Genomic DNA, 26,970 nt, shown 5'->3' with positions numbered 1-26,970 from the left:
TAGGCAGCTCTTACTAACAAAGTGATGTTATTACCAGTCAAATTCACACCCCCATCTCATGGAACAAGATACACTCAGGAATTTACTCTGTTATAGGTCTGAGAGTGTCTAGATCAGGCCCTTCCCCAGAACAGTTATCTTAGTTACTGATCACACTTCATATCCTGCCGTAACTGTGCTGGCAGATCTCTGTATTTATATTTGAAAACATTTGTCCAGAGTAGCCACTTCTCCTTTCCTTCAATGCTAGAATAGCTCAAGACTGATCTTTGAGATGGATGGGGGTGTTTGTAGTACATAACCAAATTCTGTTTTAAGTTATGCCATAGATAAAGCTAAATACATAATGACAGAAGTCTCAAAGCAAATATTGTTTCTGTGGCAGTTTCTTTCCCTTGCTACTCCTCTAACATAAACCCATCACCTCGCTATTCTTACAAAGCATCCTGTCCAAGTTGATGTTGGAAGCCTGCCTTGCCTTGCCTCCTCCTGCTGTCTGATGGAATGATACAGGGAGAGAGATCAGTGTGGTTGAGGTTATGTAAAGTTTTTGGTTGACTTAAAACTACCCTGGAAACCTTTTTGTTTGTTTGGCTTAATGAGGTGAGTTAGAAAAGGTTATGCCCCCAAAGAGTTAATGGCCTACAGCGTTACAGCGTGGCTCTTGCTCCTGTTGTGTAGTTCAAAAGTCTGCTTGATTAAAAAATGACATTTTACTAAGTGCTCTGCTCCACCTAAGTCTGTTCACTTTTAGTTTCGTTTCATTGAGTTGATTCTGTCAGAAGAAAAATAAGATTTTTATTCGAGCATGTGTATGCTCACTGAAGTGTCAGAGCAGCATAAGTTGTTTTACTAGAACCTGCATTTTTTCTTTTCCTTCTTTTTCCTTAAGCTAGGCTGTTAAATAGAAAATGAGATGTGTGAAGCTACCAGCATTCTCCAGCAGCACCTTTTAGTTTATCTTCAGAGAAGTAAAACTTTTAATGCTGTATTGAAATTCGGGGAATGAAATCTAAAAGCCTGTAACATTTTGATCCTAGAAGCTGTTGGGATTTCCTTAATCTGATGCATGTTCTTATACATGGCTATAAATGGGGGTTGTGGGGGTGGTATAATAAGCTTCTTAATGCAATATTACTTTATGCTGCAATTCACTCAATGAGTTGAAAAACATTTTTAGGCTTCTATAAGCAAGATTATCAAGCTTGGATAACCTGTGTTTGTCTTGTACTAATGAACTATTCTTACACTGAAGGCACTGTGGGAATGAAGCTTCACTCGAACTAAACTCGACTTCCCCTTTTACTTCTTTTGTGAAATATCAAAATTTTTCTGTAGAAATATTCCAGTTTATGCCATTTTATAGGTGGGTAGAATCTGCAGAGATTGATCTGTTTGCTGCTCTAGGTCTTGAGGCCTTGCCTGTAGAAAGAAAATAATAAAAATAAAAAGCAGTACTACGAAAATATGGTCCAACCTCTCTCCAGCTAGTAAATTAATATCTATAAACTGTTTTCATTGACACTAAAATTATTGTTTTGATTTAACTTAAATGTACTTTAATTTTAGCTAAACAGAAAAGCATTATTCTGGAAATTCAGACTGTTGTGCGGGTTAGCATCTATTTATGCAAGTGGTAACAGCTCTGTTGCAATAGCCTCATGTAAATGTGGTCTGGTTCTAACATAGGTCACCTGGTGTGAGGGCTAGATTAAACTCTTGACTCTTCTGCTTCCACTTTCTTATCTGTAAAATGGGGACAACAGCATTTTCCAAAGCCCTTCTAAAGGGGAGTTGGCTCCATCAGTCACCATGTATGTATTCAGATAGGAAGGAAGCCTAATCTGCTATTAGTGCTTTCCAGCTTCTTGAAGCAGTAAGAGTTTTTAAATACCTTTTTTTTTCCAACCAAGGAAAGGAGTGGTATAACCCTATCTGCACAGGAGCCCTCAAAGTTAAACTGTATTAATGAAAGCTATGAAATCCTCTGATACATTTTATTTCTGAGTGACAGTAATCTTCTGAGGCCAAAGAAAAGTTGTGGCACTCGGCATCTGCAGAACAGCTGCAGCTCTCATGCAGCAGTAACCTTTAGTTAATTTGTCTTCAAAACATGTCTATGTGGAACTTGGGAAAGTGAAGAGGAAACAGTTCTATAATTGTATTAATCACAAAAGCAAGGGAATGCTGGTAAAGCAATGAATGTGCTTTTCATCAAAATAGTTTATTAACTAGTTCATTTAACTGGAATCTAGTCCTGAAATTAATAGCGGGGAAAAATCCATACGAAATGTCAAACTTTGTAGTCATGATCTTTCAAAGAAGCCAGTTGCCTTTTCAAAACTGTCGGTGTTTAAGTCCATTGCACATAAGTGAAAGGGGGAAATAAAGTTAAGGAGCACTTGGTTCATTCAAGCATAGGATCTGCAAGTATCACAATTAGGTAAGCTTTAGCATTCAATTCTGCTATGACAAAATCGTTCCAGTTAACTAATTTGCTGAATTATGAGTTTCACTTATTATTTAACTCTGCAGAAAGCCACAAAAGGAAATAACCTTGTTGATCTCTTTCCATTAATATCCCTCACATTGTTTGTCCTATGAATTATGACTTATAGGAAAATTAACTGTCCATGCTATACATGATACACAACCAGGTCTTAAACAGTGCATGCTGTAAAAATATTGACATGCCTCCAAGAGGTTAATATCCCTACAAATTAGAACTTTTTTTCCAGAGGAAACAGTAACACCTAGTTTTACTGCAGAATGGAAGTACAGCTCTTTTTTTTTTTTTAACAGGGTCTTACCACTTAAGTATCAATATGATTTTATTTGTGCTAAAATAGAAAATATTACAGAACTTGGGTTTATTGCAGGGGAATTCATTCTCCTTCTCATTACAGTACTTTGCCATTAGTCTCATTTTTTCTTGCATCTGGGCTGGGAGGTCACTAGTAGAGAGTGCTGCTAGCTAAATGTTAATGCAAAAAGAAGGCTAGCAGCGGGATCTGCTGGCTGACTTCTGCACGTGAAAGTTGTCTTTTGTAGTTCCTTGGGACTGGCAAATGAAGTCATTTTGACCATTTAAAACCTGCAAAAGACACATAAATCTAAGTTTCTACAGTGCTGCATTTGAGAGGCATTGGTAGTGAGGGGAAACTTTAGCTATTCAACAGTAACTGCTCAATTTGCCAAAAAAATAAAAAAAATAAAAAATCACCCTGTAGCAGCTTAAGACTACCTGATTTCTGACCAAACAGTGGCATTAAGTTTTTCTATGCTTTTCTTAGCGACGTGATTATATGATGTAATCTACAAATGAAAATTGCCAATGTAGCCATGAGAGGCTTCACTATTACACACTTAAGACGCAGAAACAGCACGAGATATTTCAACAGACCTGACTACTCAGTTTTTCTGTAAAATCACATGAGCAGTGCTTGCTTGGCCTCATTCCCCTTGGTAAGGAAGAAAGGGCTTGCGCTTAGGTCCAGCCTTGTTTGGGCTGAACCTCCTTTTGTGGCCTCATTCTTGAATTTGTTGTGTGAAAACTGAAGCCTCAGACGTTGACATTCTTTTCAGTAGAGGTAGTTTGGGAATACAACTGGGAGTTTCTACGAGGTTGGAGAAAACGGCAAAACACAGAACTTGTTGCAGACCGTGAAATCAATAAGCAGTATCCAAATCTGTGTTGGACCAAGTACAGTAGGTTTCCACAAACACATGTACACAATGTGATATTTTTTTTTAAATGCTTATGTGCCTTTTGACTGAAAATTTCTCAAGCTGTCTATTTTTAAATTACTATTTTGTAAAATAGTTGTTTATAAATGAAAGCTGCAAGGGCAAACAAAACTCTTGCTTTTAATGAAACAAAAAGATGCAGACCTACTCTTTTCCACTTTTCTTTGAGTTGTGTAGTGCTTCCACTGCAGTCCTTGATTAGGCTTCTGTTTACATTATCAGCTGGAATATTTTCATGCAAAATTTGCTTAATCTGAAGAGGACAGCTCTTGTGTTCTGTCCGATAGCAGTAGACATAACAGCCAGCTGTAAACCTTCAGTAAAACAGCACTTTGTACAAGTAATGAGTGCGAATTATCACTACAAAATCAGTAATCTTGACTTGTGCTTCTCAGAAATGTGAGATCTTGTGATGAGGCTTTACAAAATCAGGAAGTTGTTGTCTCCACCTTGTAGAACATTAGTGTACCCAGTAAAGGAAACAAGTATTTTATGTTGGTTGGGCCTTATTGAGAGACTTGAAGCTTGTTAGAAGACTTCCACAAAAAAAAAATAAATCTAAGTCATGCTGGTGCTGCTGATGTTTTATTGTTCTATTTATCGGTATGGTTGTTTCTTCCCATGAAACTTATTTTATTCTTCAGCCTTTATCTCAGTCTATGCCAGTCCTTGAGAATAAACTCCTGTATGCCTTTGAATGGTGTAACAGAAAAGGGTGATGGTTGTTTGCTTTCTTAGAGCCTTAGAAGAATTCCTTTTCTTTGCTACTAAGAGGATGTTACTGTAGGACAATAACACTCTTCCCAATGCATTGTAATTGTAATACAGATTTCAAATCTGAAATATTACCTGCAACACCACATCACAGAAATATTTTCATTAAACTTAGCCAACCACTGTTAAGCTGGAGTTTGGTTTAGATGGGGAAGTTCATCTACACTACCACGCTTAATGAGTTGATTAAAAACTATTACTTAGGTTGAGAACTTGTTTTAATTTACAGTTTAATTTTGCTCACGCTCAATTTATTTTCTTCTTTTACTGACACTGTTTTTCATTTAAATGGCTTTTGTTATTTACAGTCTTACATTCCTGTTTCTGATTTAGTACAAAGACAGCACTGCCATCCTTTCTTGGCTCTCAATTCTGCTGTCCAAATTGCTTTGACTGGCCCATATTAGAGTCCCCTCATTTTTCTATCCCGTCATCTTCTGCTCCCATTTCTTGAAGGTGGATGACTAGAAGTGTGCTAATCATGACAGCTGAGTTTCACCAATGTTTTTCTGAATGACAGTAATACATTAAGGGAAAGGGATTTCAACCATTTAACATTTTGTTGTTTTGTCTTTATTGATGTGCTTCTGGTTTTGAAATACCTAAAATTTATGATTGGGTGCATGAGACATAATGAAAAACAGGTATTTCACCTGCACTTACTGCTACTGGTGTATGTCAGGGAATGGGAAAGGAAAGGCACAATAAATTGTGGTAGGTGTCTAGAACGTCTTAACTCAGGCTTTTAAATTGCCAAGTTTTTTGTTTGTTTGTTTTGAAAAAAGTTCTTCATTAAGATATATTTTCCTTGAAGCCAACAAATTAATATGATTTACTTGTGTACAGTTGGTCAGGACTGTTTGCAGGCCTGTCAAATCAGCCATGCAATAAATATCTGAAAAAGATGTTTGTATATTTAAGACGTGTCAAAGTCTATAATGTCACCAGATTTACAGGGTGCCCAAGTCCACAGGTAACGGCAAGGGTGGCATCGTACCTTTCATTTATAAGTACTGAGATGCTGCCAGTAAACTGGAACTGTGGAAGATATGGCCAGTCTGCCTGCTGACTGCTTTGTCACTACTTCTATGTCATTACTTCTGTGCTTACAGCACTGCTGGAGCTTATCGCAGCCCATGTTCTACCTGTATAAGACCTTATCTTCTCTAAATAAAATCAATTACAAAACCTATATTGCTTTCAAGGGCAATAAGGTCCAATTTCAAGATACAGAAGTTCTGGAACACTCCTCTTTCAGTTAATTGAAGGAGAACCTCTGTCCATAGCATAGACTGGAAAAGGAATTTGTACCAACTTGACAGATGTTAAGCTGCATTTTGCCAGCCTGCTGTCTCTTGTGGGAGGATGTAATTCAGCCAAATCAGATGACTTTCCAGTGGTTCTCTTGTATGGGCAAGCAATCATATTGTGTATGTTCCTGTTAAATCAGTGCCCTTTCCTGGAACTACTTTCTCTCTTGCTTTGCAGGTTTAGAAGTTGGGAAGTCAGGGGTGTTAAGTGGTACATTTACTCCCTTCTCACTTGTTTGTCCCACAAAAGACAATTCTTTTGTCATGTTAGTGGTGATCATTTCCCAGGATATTTTCCATTTCTTTTAACTATTAGTCCTTGTTCCACATGCCAAAGGACAAAAGTTAAGAGTGCGCTTGCATCTTGGGAAGCAACCTGTCCTCAGGCAAGCTCTCCCAATTAGATTTATTACTGAGCTGTAACTTTCCATGCGGAGCATAAACTCTGCAAAGCTGATGCTCACCCTGGTGGGAGTGAAGAGGCGGTGGTTCTAGTTAAAGGGTGGCAGTGAAAGTTGCTGTTTAACTAGGTAAATAAGGCTGGTTGGGAATGTAGTGTTGCAGTGCATTACAGGAATACTAAGACTCACTTTTTCCACATAGAAGCAACATACGGGCTAGCTGTAGGTAGGGCAGAATTCAGTGCAGAGATCAGCATTTACATCTGTATTAACTACTGGAATGGTCAGCTCACGAACATCTGGCTTTAATTTGGGGATGGGCAGACAGAGGGAGGAGAGTGGAATATTCACAAGACCTAATGCTGGCACTATAGAAATGCCCAAGACATTACTTCTTATTTTTTTTTCTGTATCCTATGAATTTAATCCCTGCTCATACTCTGTCTAATTTTGATTATCTTTCCAAGCAGGGAGTTGCTGGCACAATTGCTTACCTACTTCTCTATACCCAAGAAATAATGTGGAATTAATTTGACCGTAGACTCACAAATTGTTTCCACTGGACTGTGTCTTGAGGCCTCTGGACTCATAAATACTAGCTACAATTGAATTTTTTATGAGTCTTTCAGGTTCAACCAAGTACAAAGATGGTTCTTTATGTCTCCTCTAAAATCTTGATTTGTTGCCTGGCCTTCTGATAACAAGCTGAAGCCAGACTAAATCATATATTTTTTAATTTTACATGTATAAACCTCTTTCCTCTCTCCTCCCTCCTGGTCTCTGACCAATTAGAGCTATTTTTGGTTAATAAATTGAGATTGTTCTTGAAGAGCATGACTTGTTCTGCACAATATGGGTTAATCAACAGATTGCCTTTTCAAAGGATCACTTAATCTGGTTAAATTGTAAGCTAACAAGAAGAAAACAAATGAGCACTTAGAAGAATGAAGTAACAAGTGTCCCTATCTGTGACAAATGTGCATTCTTTACCCTGGTTCTTTTTTCCAGCTAGGTAGGGTGTGGAGTAAGAGAACAGTGGTTTAATATGCTTGTGCCTGAAATGCTGTCTTCACTGAGAATGCCCTTTGCAAGCCGAGAAAATTATTTCCCCTCTTCTCCACACTGTCAGTGCTAGTAGTTTTGGATTAAAAAGCTTGATGATTGGTCTCTGTTACAAATGTTAACTTTTTGATACTGTTCTCACACATACATTGCACTTGCAAGAAAGGAAAACAAAATCCAGTGCCCAGATGTAAGTCTGTGCCATGTTCCCTTTGAGACTCAATCTACCTGAGAACTTCCTGCCTGGTTTTATATGCATAATTGGTGGTGAGTTAAAATAGCAATGCCACAGGGGGAGGAAAAAGCTGCCATCAGTGCTTGGGAGGAGATGGGGGACAACTCCTTTCATTCTAGCAGAATAGTTAGAGAGAAGGTCCCATCTGCAAGGGCAGAATGGATTTTTAGGCCATTACCCTAATAAAGGTAGAGACCTGTAACAGTATTATCTCCTGTGATTTACTTATGATTGTGTTGCATAGAAAAACAAGTGCCTTTGAGAAACTCTACTCCCCAAATTCTTGAAAAGTCCTAGAGCCTGTATGCAGGAGTGTACTAGGCTGTAGGAAGGATGCTCTTGTTTAATTTCTCTCTGCACATACAGGTTATTCTGGGGGTGGGCAGTGTAAAATTTGAAAAGAACAGCTAACATGATATAACTTGGGTGCAAGTAGGAACTAATTGGCTTATCTGACAAACTGTCTCTCAGAATCTTAGAATCACAGAATGGTTTGGATTGGAAGGGACCTTAATGATCATCCAGTTCCAAACCCCTGCCATGGGCAGAGATATCTCCCACCAGACCAGGTTGCCCAAAGCCCCATCCAACCTGACCTTAAACACCTCCAGGAATGGGGCATCCACAGCTTCTCTGGGCAGCCTGTGCCAGGGCCTCACCACCCTCTCAGTAAAGAATTTCTTTCTGATGTTTAATCTAACTCTACCCTCTTTCAGGTTAAAACCATTACTACCTCTCCTGTCACTACGTGCCCTGATAAAGAGTCTCTTTTAGGCAGTGAAAGGTTGCTCTAAGGTCTTCCTGGAGCCTTCTCTTCTCCAGGCTGAATAACCCTAACTCCCTTAGCCTGTCTTCATAGCAGAGGTGCTCCAGCCCCTTGATCATCCTGGTGGCCCTCCTCTGGACTTGTTCTAATAGGTCCCTATCCTTGTGCTGGAGTTCAGAGCTGAATGCAGGGATCCAGGTTGGGCCTTACAAGAGCATAACAGAAGGGGACAATCCCCTCCTTCACTCCGCTGTCTGTGCTGCTTCTGGTGCAGCTTAATGTTTGCTGTTCAGCAATTCCTGTTTGCTTTGGGGTATTTCTGTGTTCTTCCTCAGTTCTGAGCACCTAAATAAATGTCACATGTAGCTTCCTGAGAACTACACCAAATAGCAATATTTTCTAGTGTGAAAGTATGTAGGGCTTAGATCAGAGTGCTTTCTAGTCTTCAATCTCAGTGCTTCATGTCCTTTGGAGGACGTACATAGAGTTTCTTTATGGCACAGTAAAGCAGTCCCTTAGATGAGAGTATTTTCCCCCGCTAAAGGCCAATTCTGCTTTGTTTTATTTTGTATGCCTGTGTCCAGCACCATGATCTTCAGGTGTTCTAACTGCATAGCCTGTTCTGCTTTTGGGCTGATCGGTAGATGTAAAGGAATCAGCAGCTGTAATCCACGGCTCTCCTCGTAGTGCAGGCTTTCATTGGAATCTGTCTGGTTTCAAAGTCCAGTGCATGACAACATAACCCACTCTGCTTTCACCAGCAAATAAAACCCGTACGTCTGCTAAAACAAATAAATTAGTGCTAGGCACACTGAAGTCTAGGAACAGGAATTTCCCCAGTATTTTCAATAAAGGGTTGTGACAAAACAAACTAATTAGTAAATCAAGAGAGCCCTCTGGGTGCGCTGTATTTTATATTAACAGATCCAAACAATGTTTGGTTTGCTGTCCTGTTATGTAACTGAATTATGCAAAGTGAAAACCAGGCATGTATTTACGTGCATTCTTTATATATCGGGCTTAGATGTAGGGACAGCTCTGTATGAAGTGGCATGTGCTGGAGGCTCTATTGGGTAAGAAGAGGTATGCTTAGATGGAAGTCCAAGTTGCTGACAGACCAAAGTTAAGCCTAATGAAGGGAAAGTAATAACAACTGTAAAGTGTCTTGGATCTGCAACTTGTATGTGCGTAAGGAATCACCATTGCATAAATAGCATGAAACACTGAGAAGCTGCTTGGGTGAATAAAGAATCAACAAGATGAGTTAAACTTTTTCTGCAGAGCAAGTTAAATCTTATTTATTTATTTATTTATTTATTTTAATAATCCTTTTGATTAAAATGTGGTATCTACAGTGCATTTGACCTATATGTGTACCTTTCTATTTTCTATGATAAGATACTGGTAGATCATTTAAAGTCACCTTTAGTCAATTTAAATAACTTTTATGATTGGCTTGTTAAAAAAGCCAACTGATATATTGAAGCAAGTAAGAAGAAGAGTTAAGGAGAACTTAGTTTTCCTTTCTCTGAAGACATTCTATCTACTGTGTCAGTAGGAGTGTGAAAATACCATCTTGTTCAGGCTTAAATTTTGGCATTGCTGGAAAGAAAACCCCTCCCCTCAAGTATGTAAACGCATATTTTGCCAGGATTTTTTTTTTTCTAAGCTGTAACTTTCAAAAGTGTGCCCTTTGATGGGAACAGTATTTTAAGATTAAACTGTTGATTAAAAAATGCAAAATATGTTTTTACTTGCAATAACACTTAATAAACCATTTTTTAAAGCAGCGTATGACAGAAAGGAGAAAAATTGTGTCCCCTGCTGTTTGTAGTTGTTCTATGCAGGAATGTAAACAGTGGGACTAACACTTGCTTTGCAGGGTTTGATTTTATTTTTGTTCTAGCTCAATTCATAGATAAGGGGGAAGGAATCTTGTATGCTAATATTGGTCTCTGGCTTTTCAGGTGCTGTTAATGTATGTTTTTGCTTAGGTTTATTATTTGCAAATATATGAGTTTTTTATTCTTTTAGAAGTAAGCTGACATTATTCCCTCAATGACTACTTCCCATTGGTTGACCAAATTTCAACTTTTGACTTGTGGTAGGTGGCTACTGCCCATAATCACATTATTCTATTAAAAGCTTCCTGTTTCAACGTTGGATCTTACACTCATTAAAACAGACTGTACAAGTGCTAGGATCTGCATGAGTCTGGAGAACCTGGCAACTTTTAGTGGAGGACAGGTTGGAAGAAATGCCAAACACAGCAGCAGAATTAACTGAGGATTCACTTACACGTGCTCAGTTCATCTGGAACCAGACTTGTGCAGTTAAGCAATGTCCTCTTTAACAAATGTGGAATTTTTCTTGTTTTATTCACCCTCATCATCCTTCTCTCATGCAGGTGCTGCTGACTCATATCCTGTACCTTTTGCCCCAACCGCCTTCTAACTCTACTCTCTGCATAGGTCAGTAAAGGACAGTAAAACTTTGACAGGTTAGCAAGACACAAGGGTGTTGCCTGTTAGATCGAGACAATATGGTTCACTTGTCTTATTTTTCTTTCTACAAAAAAGGTCGCAAACCATTCCCCACAGAAGTGAAGTAGGAAATCCAGGACTCAGCTAAAAGTCTTCTTTTCACATCTGGCATCGTTCTTGTCCTGACAAACATCAAATTCATATTGCAAACACAGATAATGCTGAGAGGGAAATGAAAGGTCAACCATCCAAAGTCCTGCTAGTTAGCATAGTCCTGTGTGGACTGTAAAGTGGCTAAGGCAGTCTGAAAGGCTTGTTCTCTTGGCCCTTTGTGTTGGCCCTGGTTGTATGTCAGCGTATTTCAGTCAGCTGGGAACTAGGAGTCCAAGTGAGCTTCAGAACAAGCCTGTCCCTAACTAGAGATGGGAGTGGGGCAAAAAGGATTTCAGAAACCACAGGTCTGTGCTTTTCCTGATGACTCTTCTGGAGTCATCGACAGTTACAGACACGGTTTCCTGCGAATTCCTGAGCTGAGTGGATTACATACAGAATTTGCAAGATGCTAAATTGTTGTCAGAAATTCACCAGTCCAACCGGGGTGCTGCTGTTTTGTATTTTGGGCCATGGATTTTTGTTGAAGACTTTCTCATGTCTCCCAGCAGTGATGAGCTTTGATTTCTCTGTACACAGCAGCCCTCCTAAAGGTGTCACCGGAAGAGCTGCCATTTGAGCTACCTTTTAGTCTTATTTACGTGTATTCTCCTGTCTTTCTGCAGCTCTGCCACGTTGCGTCTCTGGCTACCAAAGCGAGCATCGTGGCATAGCAAGGTTTTTGTAGCAGTAGTGCAGCTATCTTTGGAAGTGAAGGCTGGCTTGAAATATGTAGTTTCAAGAATATATAGGTTAATGTGAAGGTTTTGGAGAACTCAAACAGAAAAAAATCATAAATCATTACATGTATATACCTCGTATATACAGACATGAAAAGTGGGGAAAAAGTTTCTCTGAGTTGTACTCATTGGTAAAACCATTAGTTGCATAGTTGGCTTCTCTTTCCCTTTCCTTACCCAAACCCCATGCTGCCAAGAGGCTTTAGTGAGGAAAATATTTTCTCTGATGTGCACTAACCTCCATTCAATGAGGACACTTCAGGGAAGGGGAGGAGGAAGGCAGTTGCCTTGAATCTTTTTCCTTTTATTTCCCCCCCCTTCTTTAACAACTACAACTCAAAACAACAGATTATGGCTCTTTTTTTTTTTTTTTTTTTTTAAATTTAGGGCATATATTCCTAGTTTGACTGTGAATCCACTACTATTGATCTAGCTCTACAGTACTTAGAAATTCAGGCTGTGCCTGTGAAATTGCTTCTGGTGCTTTTAATATGCAAACAGATGTCCAAGTGCAATATGCCCACAGAGCAGGACATTTTTGGCCATGGTGACTGTGTTGCCTGCCTGCACAAGGAGTCTGATGAAGTTCTTCTGTCGGTGTAGGTCTGACCACACATGGGCATTTTTTTTTCCCCTTGAAAAAGAATACTGATGTAGTGGCCTTCTTTTCTCTATTTGCACATAATCCTAAGACAATAATATCTAGGTCAGCCAAACTGTAATGTAGATCTGGCATGGGAGCATAGAGAAAAAAAAGAGACTTAAAAAAAATATTGCTAAGATAAACATTAACGACTAAATATGTTTTGATTGCGTTTAAAATCTGATTATTGTAAACAGCTGACTGCTACTGTAACTTTATAGCTCTAGCCAGATAAGCCAGGTAAGTACAAAAAACATAGGCAATTTGTTGCCTAAGAAAGGTGTGAAGGTTGCATTATATGGATCTATTTATTTATTCATTTTTAAAGTCATTAAGAAGTCCAAAGCTCGCTCTTGATTCTGTAAGCCATGAAAAATATCCATACAGCTTCTTGCACCACTTTATCTATTTGTTTTCAGGTAGCTTTCACTCTTAATCACTCAAATCCCTTGTGTAAATCAAAGACAACAAAGCAGTGCTGTGATTGCCAGTGGATTTGAATCCTGCTATGTTACTCTTTTACTGCTGGATTTGGTTAAAACTAAAAACTGCTTAAAAAGGAACAGCAATATAGAGTTTCATTTGATTATTGTAAATCTAAACCCTACAACCCTGGACAATTTTATTATGCTTGGCTAAATTGTCTGTATGATACATACCTGTGATTAAATGACTACTCCACAGTTTCCAGACTTCTTCAAATTTTGTAAAAGATTTGGATGTCAACGTGAAAAATGAGATTGCTGCTGAAGCTTTATGCCTTGTAGGAAGATCATCTTGGTAGATTTGTAGTTCTCAGTGTTTATCTGTGCTTTAAATGCTCACACCTAGATGAAGGAAGGTGATTTCACAGTCTTTCAGAAGTGGGGATAAAGCCCAGGGGACCTGAAAGGATGCACCAGTTGTTGCTTTAATGCTCTGCTTTGGATGCACCAGACACCTGTGATTGCCCATGTTGTAAGAAATACACGATAATACTCCTGAGTAGAATGAAAGCCAGCGGTTCTCACTTCGGGTTTAATGGTTCAATCACATCTCCTTTCTTATGGAGAAAAGGGGAATTGTTCATACCACCGAGAGAACTTTAAAGCTACGCTTAGGCTTATGTGTTGGATCTCTAGGGAATGCTTTGAATAACACAGGCTTCAGCCTCTTCAAAGGAGACCTGGCACTAAGCAGTATCTGGCTGTTCTTTTTGTATGTAATAGGGTGCCTGTGGGCAGGATCTATTGCTCTAGTATACATAGCCCCTTTATTTTTCTGTGTCTTTAGCTCATTTTGCTGTAAGCACCCCTGGAATTTCTTTTTTTTCTTTTTTCCTATTGCTTATTTTTATCAGATTCAGGCAATCCATACTAAAGTGTCTAGGATATATAAAATATAAAATTATGCCTACCTGATATGCAAAACCTGTATCACAGCTTTACTGTACTCCTTAACTTAGTATAACATCACTAACCACATGTGGGTCCTCTCACACCTCAACCATTCTGTGATTCTTTCACTTGTACGCAATTGCTTGTGTGCCAAAGACTGCAGGAATAACCGTCAGTACTTGCAGAAGTCATTTTTTGCTGTAGCAAAGGTAGCCTTATGGTCCATTTGGCCTTTTAAAGGAAATTTTCTGTAGTTTAATATGGTCCATGACAGAGAAGCCAAATGCATTCAAACTTATATTCAGATAATATTGTGTGAACTACAGCTATAACAACCTGACTATAGCCATTATGAAATATGACTGGGTTTGGATAATGATGAATTAGCTCAAAAATCAGTACTGGTGTTTGACAAGGGTGTATATACACAGACTTCTTTGCAACCTCTTTCTTATTAGAAGTGAACAAAGATACCACTGTAAAGAGATTTCAGACCAGAATTTACTTGCAAGTCATATTTTTCTAATGGAGTTGTAAAACTGACTTTTAACAGCTTGCACATTTTACTTGGGACTTAATACTGGATGGAAGCCACCTTCTAAACGTTTCCTAGAAAGAAGAAAATTTGTGTATTTGTGTATTTCTTCACACGTCAAATGGTGGAAGGTGATAGTCCTGTCCCATTTTCCTTTCTTCTGAAGTTCAAGAAGCTGAAGTAAAATGGCACATTCCACATAGTTACTCCCTCCTAAGCATGCAGACAGACTCCAATTTGCCAATTCCTTTAGTTTTATACCCTTGCATTACTTCTAGAGGGACTGAATGTCATTCTGCTGTGACTGATTTTACCTTGAAGTGCTACTGATCAAATTTCAAACTTGCCATGCCTCCTGCGTATACAAACAGAACTAGGAACATATCTATATTTCTGTGGGTCAAGGCTTCTCCTTTCTGTTTTCTCTCTGTTCAAGTTGGTTTTGAGAACTTTCAGTCATATTGTTACTTGTACAGAGGGATGTAAGTGGTATGTTCCCAAAGCATCTGAGATGCTCCTTTCCTTTGCCTGAGATACAGGAGATGTAACATGTAATTCTTGTGTGCTCTGGTAAATCTTGAGCAAAGTTGATCATCAGAGAGCCTGTAAAAATGTCACCAAACCCAGGAGACACACAAACCTGTAGTGGAGCAGTCCTGGGTTTATCTGTTGGGGATGTACCTGCAAATGGAGCAAATTGTCTGCTTGATTATATTCAGATGACCTCCTTGTTTCTACTTGTGTTAATGTAATCAGAAGATGCATTACTTTTATTCGCATCTTAAGAATCGCTCTGCAGTTGCAATGTCTGTTTACTCTCAGCAATAGCTCTAGGGACTGGCGCTTACTTATTTTCCTTTTTCACTTGCCAAAGTACAGATTTGGGGTGGTGGGGAATGAGGGAGGAGAGAAGGAGGTTTGACTGATGTGAGGCAAAAGTCATTTGACAGTAAATAAGTTTTCTTCACTTTTTCCATACCAAACCATCATGAGGTGGGGTCTAAAGAGACGCGTAAATTCCGAGTTAGCAAACCATTTTCAACTTTTGAAATTGGGCGTACTTGAAAATGTATTTTGTAAATGACATCTCAAAGGGCATTGAGAGTACCTAAACAATCTGCTCTCTTCTTCCTTTCCCTCCCTACCCTCTGTTTTTGTATGTGAAGGCCTTCTAAATAATTTTTCCATAGTTTAAGAACTCCAATGCAGGCAACCCGGGACATCGTGTATCCTAGATTATGATAATCTATGACAGTGCCTAACATTTACCAAAGGGGGGGGAAAAACATATTTGCTGTTCAGTTGTACAGTGTCCACTTGTACATGTATTATTTGTTGAAGCCAAAATATTTAATCATTTCAGTATGGGCAAAAGTTTTCCTGCTTGGAAAGCAGCTACATTTTCCCTCCTGCACAAAAGCTATCAAAGCTTGTTTTGTGACTGTCTCTGTTCCTGCAGCTGGGATAAAAGTAACTTGAAAAGGCTAGACTGAAAATTGCAGACAATCATATGCTAATAGCAGATAGCTGTGCTAACAGGGACAAGAAGGAGGTGGCAGCTTTGGCTGGAGAGTAGCTGTGATTCCCAGTGTTAACACAGCTCAGAGAGCTGCTATCTTGTCCGAAATGCCAGCTGACTGGGTGTGAAGGGCAGCCATGTGCTACCCATCCCAGCAGCTTCTTCCCCTTGGATCTGGGCCCTCTTGCCACCTCCAGACCTTGGCAGACCTTGAAGTAACTGTACATACTTAATGGGAAACTGAGCTCATGAACTGAAGGTGGAGTAATGCAATGAGATAATGGCCCAGTGACAATGGAAACATACTTCAGTGCGCCTCATATGAGATCAGTTGCTTTGTGAGAAAAAATAGAAATCCAAGTGAGTTTATAGCACAGAAAAGAACTGGAGAACTTGATATTACCATTTTGTGCAGTTTTGGTGGGCAGTGGAAGAAGTCAAGGCATCTTTTCAGGGATGATAGATCACGGATTGTGTCTATAGGGTGCTTTGGATATCTTTTGGGACTTTCAGGAAATTCATCTACAGAGCGTGACAGAAATGTATGAAGTTACTTTGGTCAGATCACAGAACATTGTGATCTGTTATAGCTGCCTCATATTTTTTGGAAGGGGGTGGCTTACTTGCCTGCTGTCAAACTGCCCGTTTTAGGGCTATTTCTTAAGTGCTATTTTCTTTTGACAAATGACTGCCTTGGTGAGAATTCCCTCTGCATCCTTTTCTGTTGAGAGCCTGGAGGCTATGGAAAGACCGCATGCAGCTCTGCATACCTTCAGATTCCCAGCAGAAAGGTCTAGTTCTGTACCTTCATTCACTTCCAGTGCTCCTCCTTTTATCTTCCATAATAGCTTGTGTGTTGAAAGTGCTTTTTTAATTAAATTGTTTGCATCTCGTATATGCTCAATATATTCACTTTGAGGGCATTTTTATTACAGTAGAAGGGTGGTGATATGTAAGTCTCAAGAATAATTAAAACTTGTGTTAACTTGTGTATGTTTTTAACAGTGATTGAACTTTGTGTTGAGTCTTTGCTAGGTCCAAGATCAGATCTTAAATCAAATAGGAAGGGGCAAATGAAGGAAGGAAGGGTTGGTTGTAGGCACCTATATAAGTTATTACCAGTTTAAGGTAAACCTCACCTGTCATGTTAAAAGAATGCATATATATATATAATGAATATATGAACCCCCATATATATATGAACCCTCTAATTCTAGATATTTAGCTCAAGCTAGTTTTTGTATTCAAACTTATCAAGGGAGAGATATGGAAAGTGAGATATTATGAATCATCTTTTGGTGGCACCTTCAGCTCTCTGTGTGTGGATGTAGCCTTACAAGGTTAGACCACCTTGGTTTACAGTTGGGAAAAAAGCAGAGCAAGTTGATAAGGCTTTAATAGCAGCATAATATGACGGAGAAAAGATTTATATAACTAGGGACTTTCAGGAGAGAATGTGGTAAACCATACTTCTCTTTTACTTCAGGGAGCTGGAAATACACATCCAAATCAGCAAGATGTACAATGTTGATCTGAAGTTTTGACTTTGTGTGTTAAATCATCAGGTTCTTGTATTGTTGTATTCTATATAGTCTAGTCTTGAAAAGGCAGGGGAGGCTGTGTTCAGAGTCGCTTCCTACGGGGAAGATGGGGAATGAAAAAGGGACCAAATTCAAAATCAATTAGTCTTGTTACATTAAATTTTCGGAAAAGTGTTAATTTGTCTTTCTTCACTGAAAATACAATGTTACATTGGCTTGTAGATGGTCTGACTTTGCCAGGGATAGCAGGTGAATTAACATGAATCACACACTTTTTGCCAAGGATTCTGTGACGTCTTGTTCATACCTAAGTCAAGCTGGGACGTGTAACAGTGTTTTGAAATGGATAGTAGTTCTGACGATGTCCCAAACGTTAAACCAAGTTCGGGAACTACACTGAAGGTTAAATGCTAGCTCAGCCTGGAGGAGTGTGTTGAGCATCTGGAAGAGATCCATTTGGGTTAAACTGGTAAATCAAGTAAGAGCTTATCTGATTAAAGCCCCTATTTAAATGTCAGAGCATCTGCACTACTTCTTACTAGCTGAAGCAAATTTTTCATATTTCATAAAATTGTTAAATTATTAGGCCGGCCTTTGGAAAAAAAAAAATCCTTACGTAGTCATTTTTCAAGTGTGAACAAAGGGAGAAAATCCCAGAGGGACAGACACATTTTTGTTTCAGGCTTTCAGGATTTCACAAGAATGACTGTAAACTGTTTCCTACAGGTTGTGTCAAATGCTGCTGGTCAGGGGGTTGCCATCACTGGGAACAACACTTTCAACAACTGGAACTGGCCTAATGCTGTGATCTTTGCTGCTACTGTAATCACTACAATCGGTAAGCATTTGCTACATCAACTGTCCTAACTGTAGTTTTCCTTATGATCCACTGTGCTTGTACTCTTCCATTTCTGTGTCAGGCTAGTCACTGAATTAGCTTGCTATGGCTGGAGTTGTGTAGAATACACAGGTTTGTAGAGGAAAAATATTTTAGGACACTTTGCTCATGGGTGTATATAAGAACGTGTCGTTCTAATAAGTAACTGAGTCAATGTCCTGATGGGGATAATTGGGGTCATTCTAGTTCTCTTCATTCATTCATGCACTTAAATTAACAAATCATAAAGTTCCCTAACTGAAAGCATTACCAGACATTTCATTAAACTAATATTTAAAGCACGTGCATATAAGGTTTTTGTATAACTGTCCTGTTGCTCACATTCATCCTCTTCAGCTACTGAATTAGCAGTGTTCTTGGCTTACAGAACGATCTAGGCTATTTTTAATCTCTTAAAGAATATAAGGAACAAGAAGTGTGGTCTTATAAATCTCGTTACTTATTTGTGCTTATAAAACCCTTTGCATTGACATACAGAAGGTACAGTGGCATCTTTTAGGGAGTAATCTTTGCTACAAGGTATTGGTACACCCTGGCTACAAACACACAGAATATATATGGCAAAATAACCAGAGAAGACTGGAGGTACATGTAAATGGAAGCCTTACTGTTAGGTCATACAGCACTGCATTTTTTATTATTTGAAACTCACAGTACCCATCTTATAATCCAGGTTGTGACACAAAGAAGTCAGGAACCTAAATAAGAAAAATCTGGCACAAGTTCAGAGAGGGTTCTGATTTTGAATTTGTAATGTCATTTTGGGTTCTGTGACCAGCAAGGAATGAAATTCAATTGAAATATCTTGCAGTGTCACAACTCACCTTCCACTTAACTCTCAAACCCTTACCCTGGGAAGGTAACAGGTCAGAAAGTAAATATGCATTAATGGATCTTTCATGTGAAAGCTAACTTCAGGGTAAATTTTGAGATTTCATTTCATAAAATTGATTCAAACTCGAGCTTTTAACATTACTGCTTAAGGCTGGGGAATCTTATTAGAGGTTTTGAAATGAGTTTTAGTTCATATTTATCTCATCTTGTCAAGGAAAAAGATGCATGCTATCCAGGGAACACTTAAAATGTAGTCCTCCTCTCAGCCTGCAGTAATGGAATACACATTTTCTGAAGTAGCACTGGAAGGCATCCAGATTCAGAAGATCAGCTGGAGTAGGCTAATGTTCTCATAGACAGTGAAATAAGGAGCATCTGATACAGCAGAAGGCCATGCAATGTTGTTCTATGTATAGGTAGAATTGCCTTGAATTCTGTACAACAAAGACAGACTGTGCATATGCTTATCTCTTTTAGGTTACGGAAATGTTTCACCAAAGACGCCCTCTGGGCGTCTCTTTTGCATATTTTATGGGCTCTTTGGAGTTCCTCTCTGTTTGACATGGATCAGTGCTCTGGGGAAGTTCTTTGGAGGACGTGCAAAGAGGCTAGGCCAGTTTCTGACAAAAAGAGGAGTAAGCCTGGTAAGGTCCTCTGCTTGTTTATCATCCTGCTGTGTATTTTTGATGCATAAAGTATAAGCTTAATTCATTTGCTAATTGTAGTAATAAACAAACACTTGTATAAATATGAATTTCCCAAATGGTTGTTGCATAGAAATAACCGGGAGGTATTTTGGGTATGTTAATTCTTCCAGAAGTTTTAAGAAAATGAGGTCTTGCAGAAGCATTTGGTAATACATACTGTAATTTCTTTGAAGACATATATCTCCATACATGAGAAACCTATAAGATCAATATAGGTGAGGCTCTACTTTCAGAAACATTCCCTACAAGCTCCTCTGGCATGGAAATAAGCTGTCCTGCTTTGTTCCTACCTGCTTGTGTGCTAGCATAAGCACTTTCAGCTGATTTGCTGCATAACAGTAAAATACTGTTTTATTCTCAGTTACTGTTTTTTTGTTTGTTTGTTTGGTGTTGGACAAGTTTTGTCTCAGTTCTAACTGCACAGAGGTGGGATCAAATGCAGGACTGAGTGTATGGAGGAGGGTGGGACTAGTTTGGGCCCTAGTTTCAGAAACAGCACCGACTTCCTTGGTTCAACACCCAAGAAGGTACAGAAAATGATGGTGAAATGTGTGTGTTTGCAGCTTTGTGAAGCAGGGTTTGTGCAGAGGTTAGATGAGTGCCAAAAGAGGTAGGAAGCATAAATAAGAGAAAAGCAACAAACAGTCCTGACCCTCTATGCACAAATGAACCGTTGTAGGAAACAGTTGTGTTCACTTCAGTCAGTGACTATCAGTTACAGCTGATAAACTGTTAGAACAAAACTCCAAAATGACTGATACTCTCAAATGATACTCTATGCCACGGAAGGAAAAGAAAATTATCTTTTTTTCCCTGATTTTTTTTTTTTTTTTTTTACAGAGGAAAGCACAAATTACATGCACAGCTATTTTCATCGTTTGGGGTGTCTTAGTCCATCTAGTTATTCCTCCTTTTGTCTTTATGGTGACTGAAGGATGGGATTACATTGAAGGCCTCTATTTCTCATTCATCACTATCACCACCATAGGGTTTGGAGATTTTGTTGCTGGTAAGTAATTATATTTTATGTATTATTTTGCTACATGCACAGTGTGTGGCAATTCTGTTTCTAAATTCTAATTCCAAAAACTATTTTCTAAGCTTTTTAAAAACATTTTTCTGAATATAAGGTTCAATAAAATCTGAGTACTGCTCCAATGGACTGCATCTGGCTCTTCCATCTTAGTTTAGATACCTGAGACCTTTACTGGACTTAGTCTGGAGCTGAATTCTGGAGTTGGTCATCCTTCCAGCTGCCCCAGGTCCCTGTTTCAGGCATGGAGCTTTCCTATCCACCATGACAGTTTAGCATCTTTAAAGGAGATCACATAACCTAAGCAGAGTGCATCGGCGCTGTGTGATACTCTCTGTGCAGCTGTCTAGAACTTGTCAACAGGAAATGCTGAACATACTGGTGTCTACCTCATAAATCCTGTCTTTCTCTAAAATCTGCTATGTTATTTGGGGCTTTGGAGATGGTCCTTGGTAAGTGGAATTCTGAGGCTGATCCTTTTCTCAAAGAAAGTACCTATATATATACTTTAAGGGCTGGGAGAATGCTTAGATTTTTTTTTTCAAAAAGAAGAAACTACTTTTATAGCTTACAAGGAGCACATGCTGCCATTTTATGTTGTAGCCCAGTGGTCAGACTATACAGAATGGAGTACCTCTCAGGGTAATAACTTAAAATTTCTCATCTGAGAGTCCTCTTTCAGTAATGTTCTTGTTTTTAATTCTTTCTAGGCGTAAATCCAGATGCAAACTATCATGCCCTTTACAGATACTTTGTGGAGTTATGGATCTATCTGGGACTAGCTTGGCTTTCACTCTTTGTCAACTGGAAGGTCAGTATGTTTGTGGAAGTTCACAAAGCAATCAAGAAACGGAGGAAAAAAAGAAAAGAGTCATTTGACAACCATCCTAGGTCTAAAAAACCCCTTCAAATGGGTGCCTCAAAGGATGTGAACATTTTCAGCTTCCTTTCAAAGAAGGAAGAGACCTACAATGATCTTATTAAACAAATTGGGAAGAAGGCCCTGAAGACAAACAATGACAAGATAATCAAAGTAGAAAATACCAAACAAAATATGCAGAATGCCAGTAAAGATGCTCAGGTGACTTACACAAAGACAGAGTCATTTGAGTATGATGAGTCTTCCCTGGACATTCAAAATGGTCATGTACTCAGGCACCTCCATTATAAACGTATTGGAGACAGCCCTCTAGAAGGAACCATGTTTGTAAACCAGCTAGACAGGATAAGTGAAGAAGAAGGTGAAGTATGGGATTCCAGAGACTATCGACCCTTAATATTTGAGAATGCCAATATAACATTTGTAAATGAGGATGATGATGAAGAGGAAGATATCTCAGATGATGAAGAAACTTCAAAATCCTCCATGGATGATAATCTTGTAGAGGAACCTGAAACTGAAAAAAAACTGGTAAAATTCCCATCCTCTGATGAATCTACCTTTACCAACAACGAGCTAGAACTTTCTGTGCCTTATGAACAACTGATGAATGAATATAATACAGTAAGCAATGTGAAGGCTGCAACGTGAAGCATGCTTGACAGTGGTTTTCTGAAAATGGTCAGTGCATATTGAACAAATTAATAGAGCAAGGAGAAAAGCATGTTTTTGCAACTTCTCCTATCTCTTTGAAAACAAAAGCAAGACCCAAACGAATGACCTCCAGTGTCTTTTTCCTATCCTAAGTTGGTTTCTGAGCCCATCAGCTTTGCTTATCTGAAGAGACTTGTAAAATAACAGTTGAATCAGGAGTCCTGCTCCGTCTTGGGATTTTATGGTTCTTGAACAAAGTAGACAAGAAAAAGACTAGTTAATACACTGGACCTGCTCTGCATTTATGCATTTCATTGAGGAATTAGTTTGGGAGTGTAACTATACTGTTGCAAAGAGACTGGTTTGGGCATCAAATGTGTTCGGTTACTCCACTAGCCCTTCTGAAAACGTGGATTTGAATCCTGCTTTGATCAAAAATGAAAGCAAGGGTTGCTTTTTTGTTTTGTTTTTGTTTTACTACCCATTGTTAAGTTTGTACCACAAAAAATTGTGCAACCACTAGTGGTTCTTAATGAGAAACTTTAGATGGAATACCAGGGACACAGATCTGAGCTGAGGTGCACTGGCAGACTGAGGAGAGGAGGAAGCTTTTAAAACATCTGTCTGGAATATGTCAGTGCTTGTCAAATTATAATTGTAGCTTTGTGAACAAAATATTCAAATTAAAAATTCCAAGGAATGGATTGAGAAGGCAAAAATCCTCTGGGATGAAGCTCACCAATTGGGCTGCTAAACTGCATGTTATCCCCAGAACTGTTGAAGATTAAGGTGGCTGAAAAACCTATTGATCAAAGCATGCACAAGCACAAGCAGGATGCAACAAACTTTTTTAATGCTGAAAGTGTCCTTCCACTGTCCATTTCCTAGAGGAAATACTTGAATGAATCTTATACAGTATCTATGTACAGGTGAAGTTTTAGTGACACTGCTCTTCTGAGGGGAAAAAAAATTGCATTTGGAGACACAGATATTCTCTAAATGCCCTAATGCCTGTCAGAAGGGACTTGCAGCACTGCTGCTGACCTGTGCAGTGTGTTAGTCAGTATTGTTGTTTGATGTTCCTCCCTGCCTTGGTACTTCAGACTAGACTTGAATGAGAGATGATTTTTGAAACAGTTGATTATACTTTGCTTGTCTGTTTTGTTTTAAAGCCTGATCTATGTGCATATACAATGGTTATTATATCCCACTTTCAAGAAGGCTGAACAATGTCAAATCTTGTGCAAAGCTGAGATGTGATCAAGTGACTTAAGGCCATAAAGCACTTTCTAAAAGGGACTTTGGCTGTAAGCTCCTGAAAGTATTATATGTGGCTTGGAAATGGGCTTCTCACTGAGAAGGAAATATGTCTTTTTCATAACGTTTAATCCCAAGACATTTTGGCTACAAAGAAAATTATACCATGATTTTTCTTTTTCCGTATCCTTGCATTAACCTGGACAATTCTTTCAAATGAGGCTGTTGATTATGCATCGGCAAAAGGTACTGACTTTGGTTGTATCTAATCTACTTGGAACAGAAAATAGCCAAGACCTTTGAACCTTAACATCTCAAGTTCTGTTATTTTGTATAGTTTCGCTGTATTTAAGTCATTCCAGTATGTCCTCAAGTTTCCAAAGTTCAGTGAACAGTTAAGTTGTTTCATTCTCATTTTCAGCGTAAATCTGGCCGACTCACTAGTTCTGTAAAATGAGCTTATGGAATTTTACAGTGCTGATCTTGAATTACTGCATTTTTGTAATAACTGCAAATATGGGCTGCAGCTTCAATTGCTGGTCTCTTCTTTGGAAACTGGCAGTCTGGTTGGTTGGATGTCCTCTTGACAAGAAGTTTTGAAGTTGCCTACTGTGAAATGCAAGATTGTCTGTATTGATTTCTTTTCAGCATCTTCCACGTATGAGATTTTTCAAATAGAAAGTGAACTACGGCCAAGTCTGTTATACTGACAAAAATGTGGAATCAACATCATTAGAATCAGTAGTTAATATGTATTTGATAATATTGCTATGGGGAGATTCTAATTTCAAATTCAAATGCTTTATGTTATTGCATCTGAAGTAAAAGAGGGAGATGGACTATCAAGAAGATTCTGACTTACTTTTAAATGACTCCCCCACCATGCACACACACACACCTGCATTGTTTTAAAATGACTCCGAGCCCTTCTTCAACTACTTCTTTGTATCTGAAGGGTTGTGGTTGACAGCTGTACCTTGTAGCCCTAAGAAATTTTAGGTAAGTTGGCATACCTGATACACAGGGTGTTTGTATAACAAGTCTAACCTGCATTTTTTTTTTTAATTTAAAAATGTTTATATTAGTTTGAAAGAAAATGAAAAAGCACTCCATATAGCTTTTGTTGTCCTCCAACTTGTCTTCCATTATTGATGCAAAGATCAAAAGTTTTACCAACAGTTAAGCTACAGGACAGTAAGGAGACAAAATGCTTGCTGAAATAGTATGAAATGGAAAAGCATAGTCAAAGTCTGATCTAAATTGCAAAATAATAAGTAAATAAATTTCTCTTTAAGACAGAAATAATATGACCCAGATACTTGGCTGGGCTCCTTTGATTGGGAGGGTTGTTGCACACTGGAACCCAGATTCTCCATTCTCCGTTGTGAAGTGCACTTGTATGCCAGAGCTGAGAATGGACAGGATCTGTTTCATATTATCATGTTAGATGCAGCTCTTTGGCCTTTCCCAGTGTAGTCAGCATAGACTATGAGTACGTATAATCATCATCATGGGATTTAAAGTAATAGTTTAAACTTATTAAAACAAAGTAAAAAAAAAATCTCACTTTTTGGGGGAAACATGATCACACCTCAGAAAACTGTTCTCAAGACATCCCCACCATGTGCCTTAATGCAGTTCTAATACTGGGTGGAAAAATAATCTTTATACAGGGGCCAACATAATTGGTCTAATTAAGCCCTACTTGTTCTCAGTGTTCTGGAGGGATTTGGTTGGCACATGATTTTCATGCTGGCTCTCCAAAAAAATGAACCATTTCCTAAGGGTTTTAATATTATGGTGCCATCTCAGAAGTACCGAAGTGCTAAGCAAGACAGCTTTTTGTCTGCCTGTCTTCCATGTCTTGAGAAAAGTGAGTTAGAGGGGTGTCCAGGCTGGATTTTGAGCTTTTCAGCCTCAAAAGTGCCTCCAATTAATTTGAATGAATTCCCTAGTGCTATTAGGTAAGGTTTTGTAGTCATTTCAATTATCTGGTCAACCTGGAAACATTTTCTTTGAATGCCATGTAAGATCTCTTTTGGCTAACTAGTGATGTTAGGAGCTCCCTTACCCCTGTATAATTACTTTTTATAGGTGAGGCAGATCTCTTACTAGAAAGAGAGGAAAGGGGAGTCTTTTTTATTGTTTTAATCTTTAAAAGCACATGTAAGGAAAAGATGGAGTAGAAGTGAAAACTCTTCTTTCTATCTATTGCCTATAAGTAGCTTGTATTTCCAGTCACATGATGTGAATGCAGACCTATGCTTCACAATAGTAACTTAGTAATTTTGCCAAGATGAGCCAATACTTTAAAAAAATAGAAAAATAAACCTTGAAATGTGACAAAAATCTGTTCCTATAAAGGCCCTTTTAAATGTTATAGACTAGGTGACCCCATCCTTTATGACATGATTGTGACACTTGCTTTTTTCTTGTGCTATCGAAACCTGTTTTTACCAGAAGGGCATCATTTTCAAATACATATCTCATGGCAGGCAATCTAACACATCTGATACACTGGTACGAAATCACTGAGGAAATACAAGAAGCGATGTGTTAAATTTTTCTGAACCTAATGATTTGTGAATCTGTTGCTGGCGATAGATGTCACAAAACATGCAGAAATAAAACCATAGAGACTGATAACAGATCCGTGGTGACACAGCTGTATATATTGAGATATTTTTCTCCAGTTGAGCTTGGAGAGTACAAGCAGAGACAGACAAGCGTTGCTGATGAGGAGAGCAAAAAGCAATATACAAGTCTGTTGACCTAAACAGAAAACCAAGAGTTCTGTTCTAGACTTGTGATTTTTGTGCCTCGTTGGATTCATTCCACTTGTGATGGATTTACCTTTTAGAAAATTAGCTTGTCTTTCATAATTGCTTTTGAAGTTTGTACAGTTCTGACTCTATCACTCCATAATATGCCTGTCTGTCTATTCTTTGTTGCTGATTGTCACTGGAATCACACTGTATGTAAATATTTGCTAAGTCTTTGTAAAATGTAATTTATTTTAATATTTTGCAATAAAAATTTTACAATTTACTCTCTCAGTCAAGAAATGAAATTTTTTTACAGCTCCCTATAGTTGTAAGGCATCTCACAGATGAGACTGGTCCTGTTCCAAAGAGCTTGAAGGTGTAAGGAGACGATAAAGCAGTTTTATGCAAGCAGATGCCAACACTTGTATGGAGCATTGGTGACCAGCAGCATCTAGTCTGCAGTTAAATACAGCATAGCAAAATATTATGCAGCAAGGATTTGGAACAGCTGTTGAAGGGGGTAGAAAAGTTTATTTTACAACGGCGTCTTTTCAAGGGGCTGTTTATTTTTAAATAAGATGCAGTGAGACAGGAAGTGTTAGAATTGATCAGTACTATGATAAAATAAGAGATGTTTATAGCTGATGTCTGCATCTCATG

At 38.6% G+C, this 26,970-nt stretch overlaps 1 protein-coding gene across 1 annotated transcript in view; it reads left to right on the top strand.

Annotated features, from left to right (window-relative positions):
- The window catches only part of KCNK5 (potassium two pore domain channel subfamily K member 5), a 37,911-nt gene extending 11,318 nt beyond the window's left edge, over positions 1 to 26,593 (top strand). Inside the window, exons 2-5 of the mRNA XM_027454025.3 lie at positions 18,009 to 18,120; positions 19,492 to 19,658; positions 20,562 to 20,730; positions 21,465 to 26,593. Coding sequence (XP_027309826.2) covers positions 18,009 to 18,120; positions 19,492 to 19,658; positions 20,562 to 20,730; positions 21,465 to 22,285 — 1,269 coding nt within the window. The 3' untranslated portion in view covers positions 22,286 to 26,593. The remainder of the gene's footprint in view (positions 1 to 18,008; positions 18,121 to 19,491; positions 19,659 to 20,561; positions 20,731 to 21,464) is intronic.
- The last annotated feature ends 377 nt before the right edge of the window (positions 26,594 to 26,970 follow it).

Source organism: Anas platyrhynchos, chromosome 3 (genome assembly GCF_047663525.1).
Source record: "Anas platyrhynchos isolate ZD024472 breed Pekin duck chromosome 3, IASCAAS_PekinDuck_T2T, whole genome shotgun sequence".
NCBI lineage: Eukaryota > Metazoa > Chordata > Aves > Anseriformes > Anatidae > Anas > Anas platyrhynchos.
Note: the sequence above shows the minus strand (reverse complement) of the source record. Positions and strands in the feature narration are given on the sequence as shown.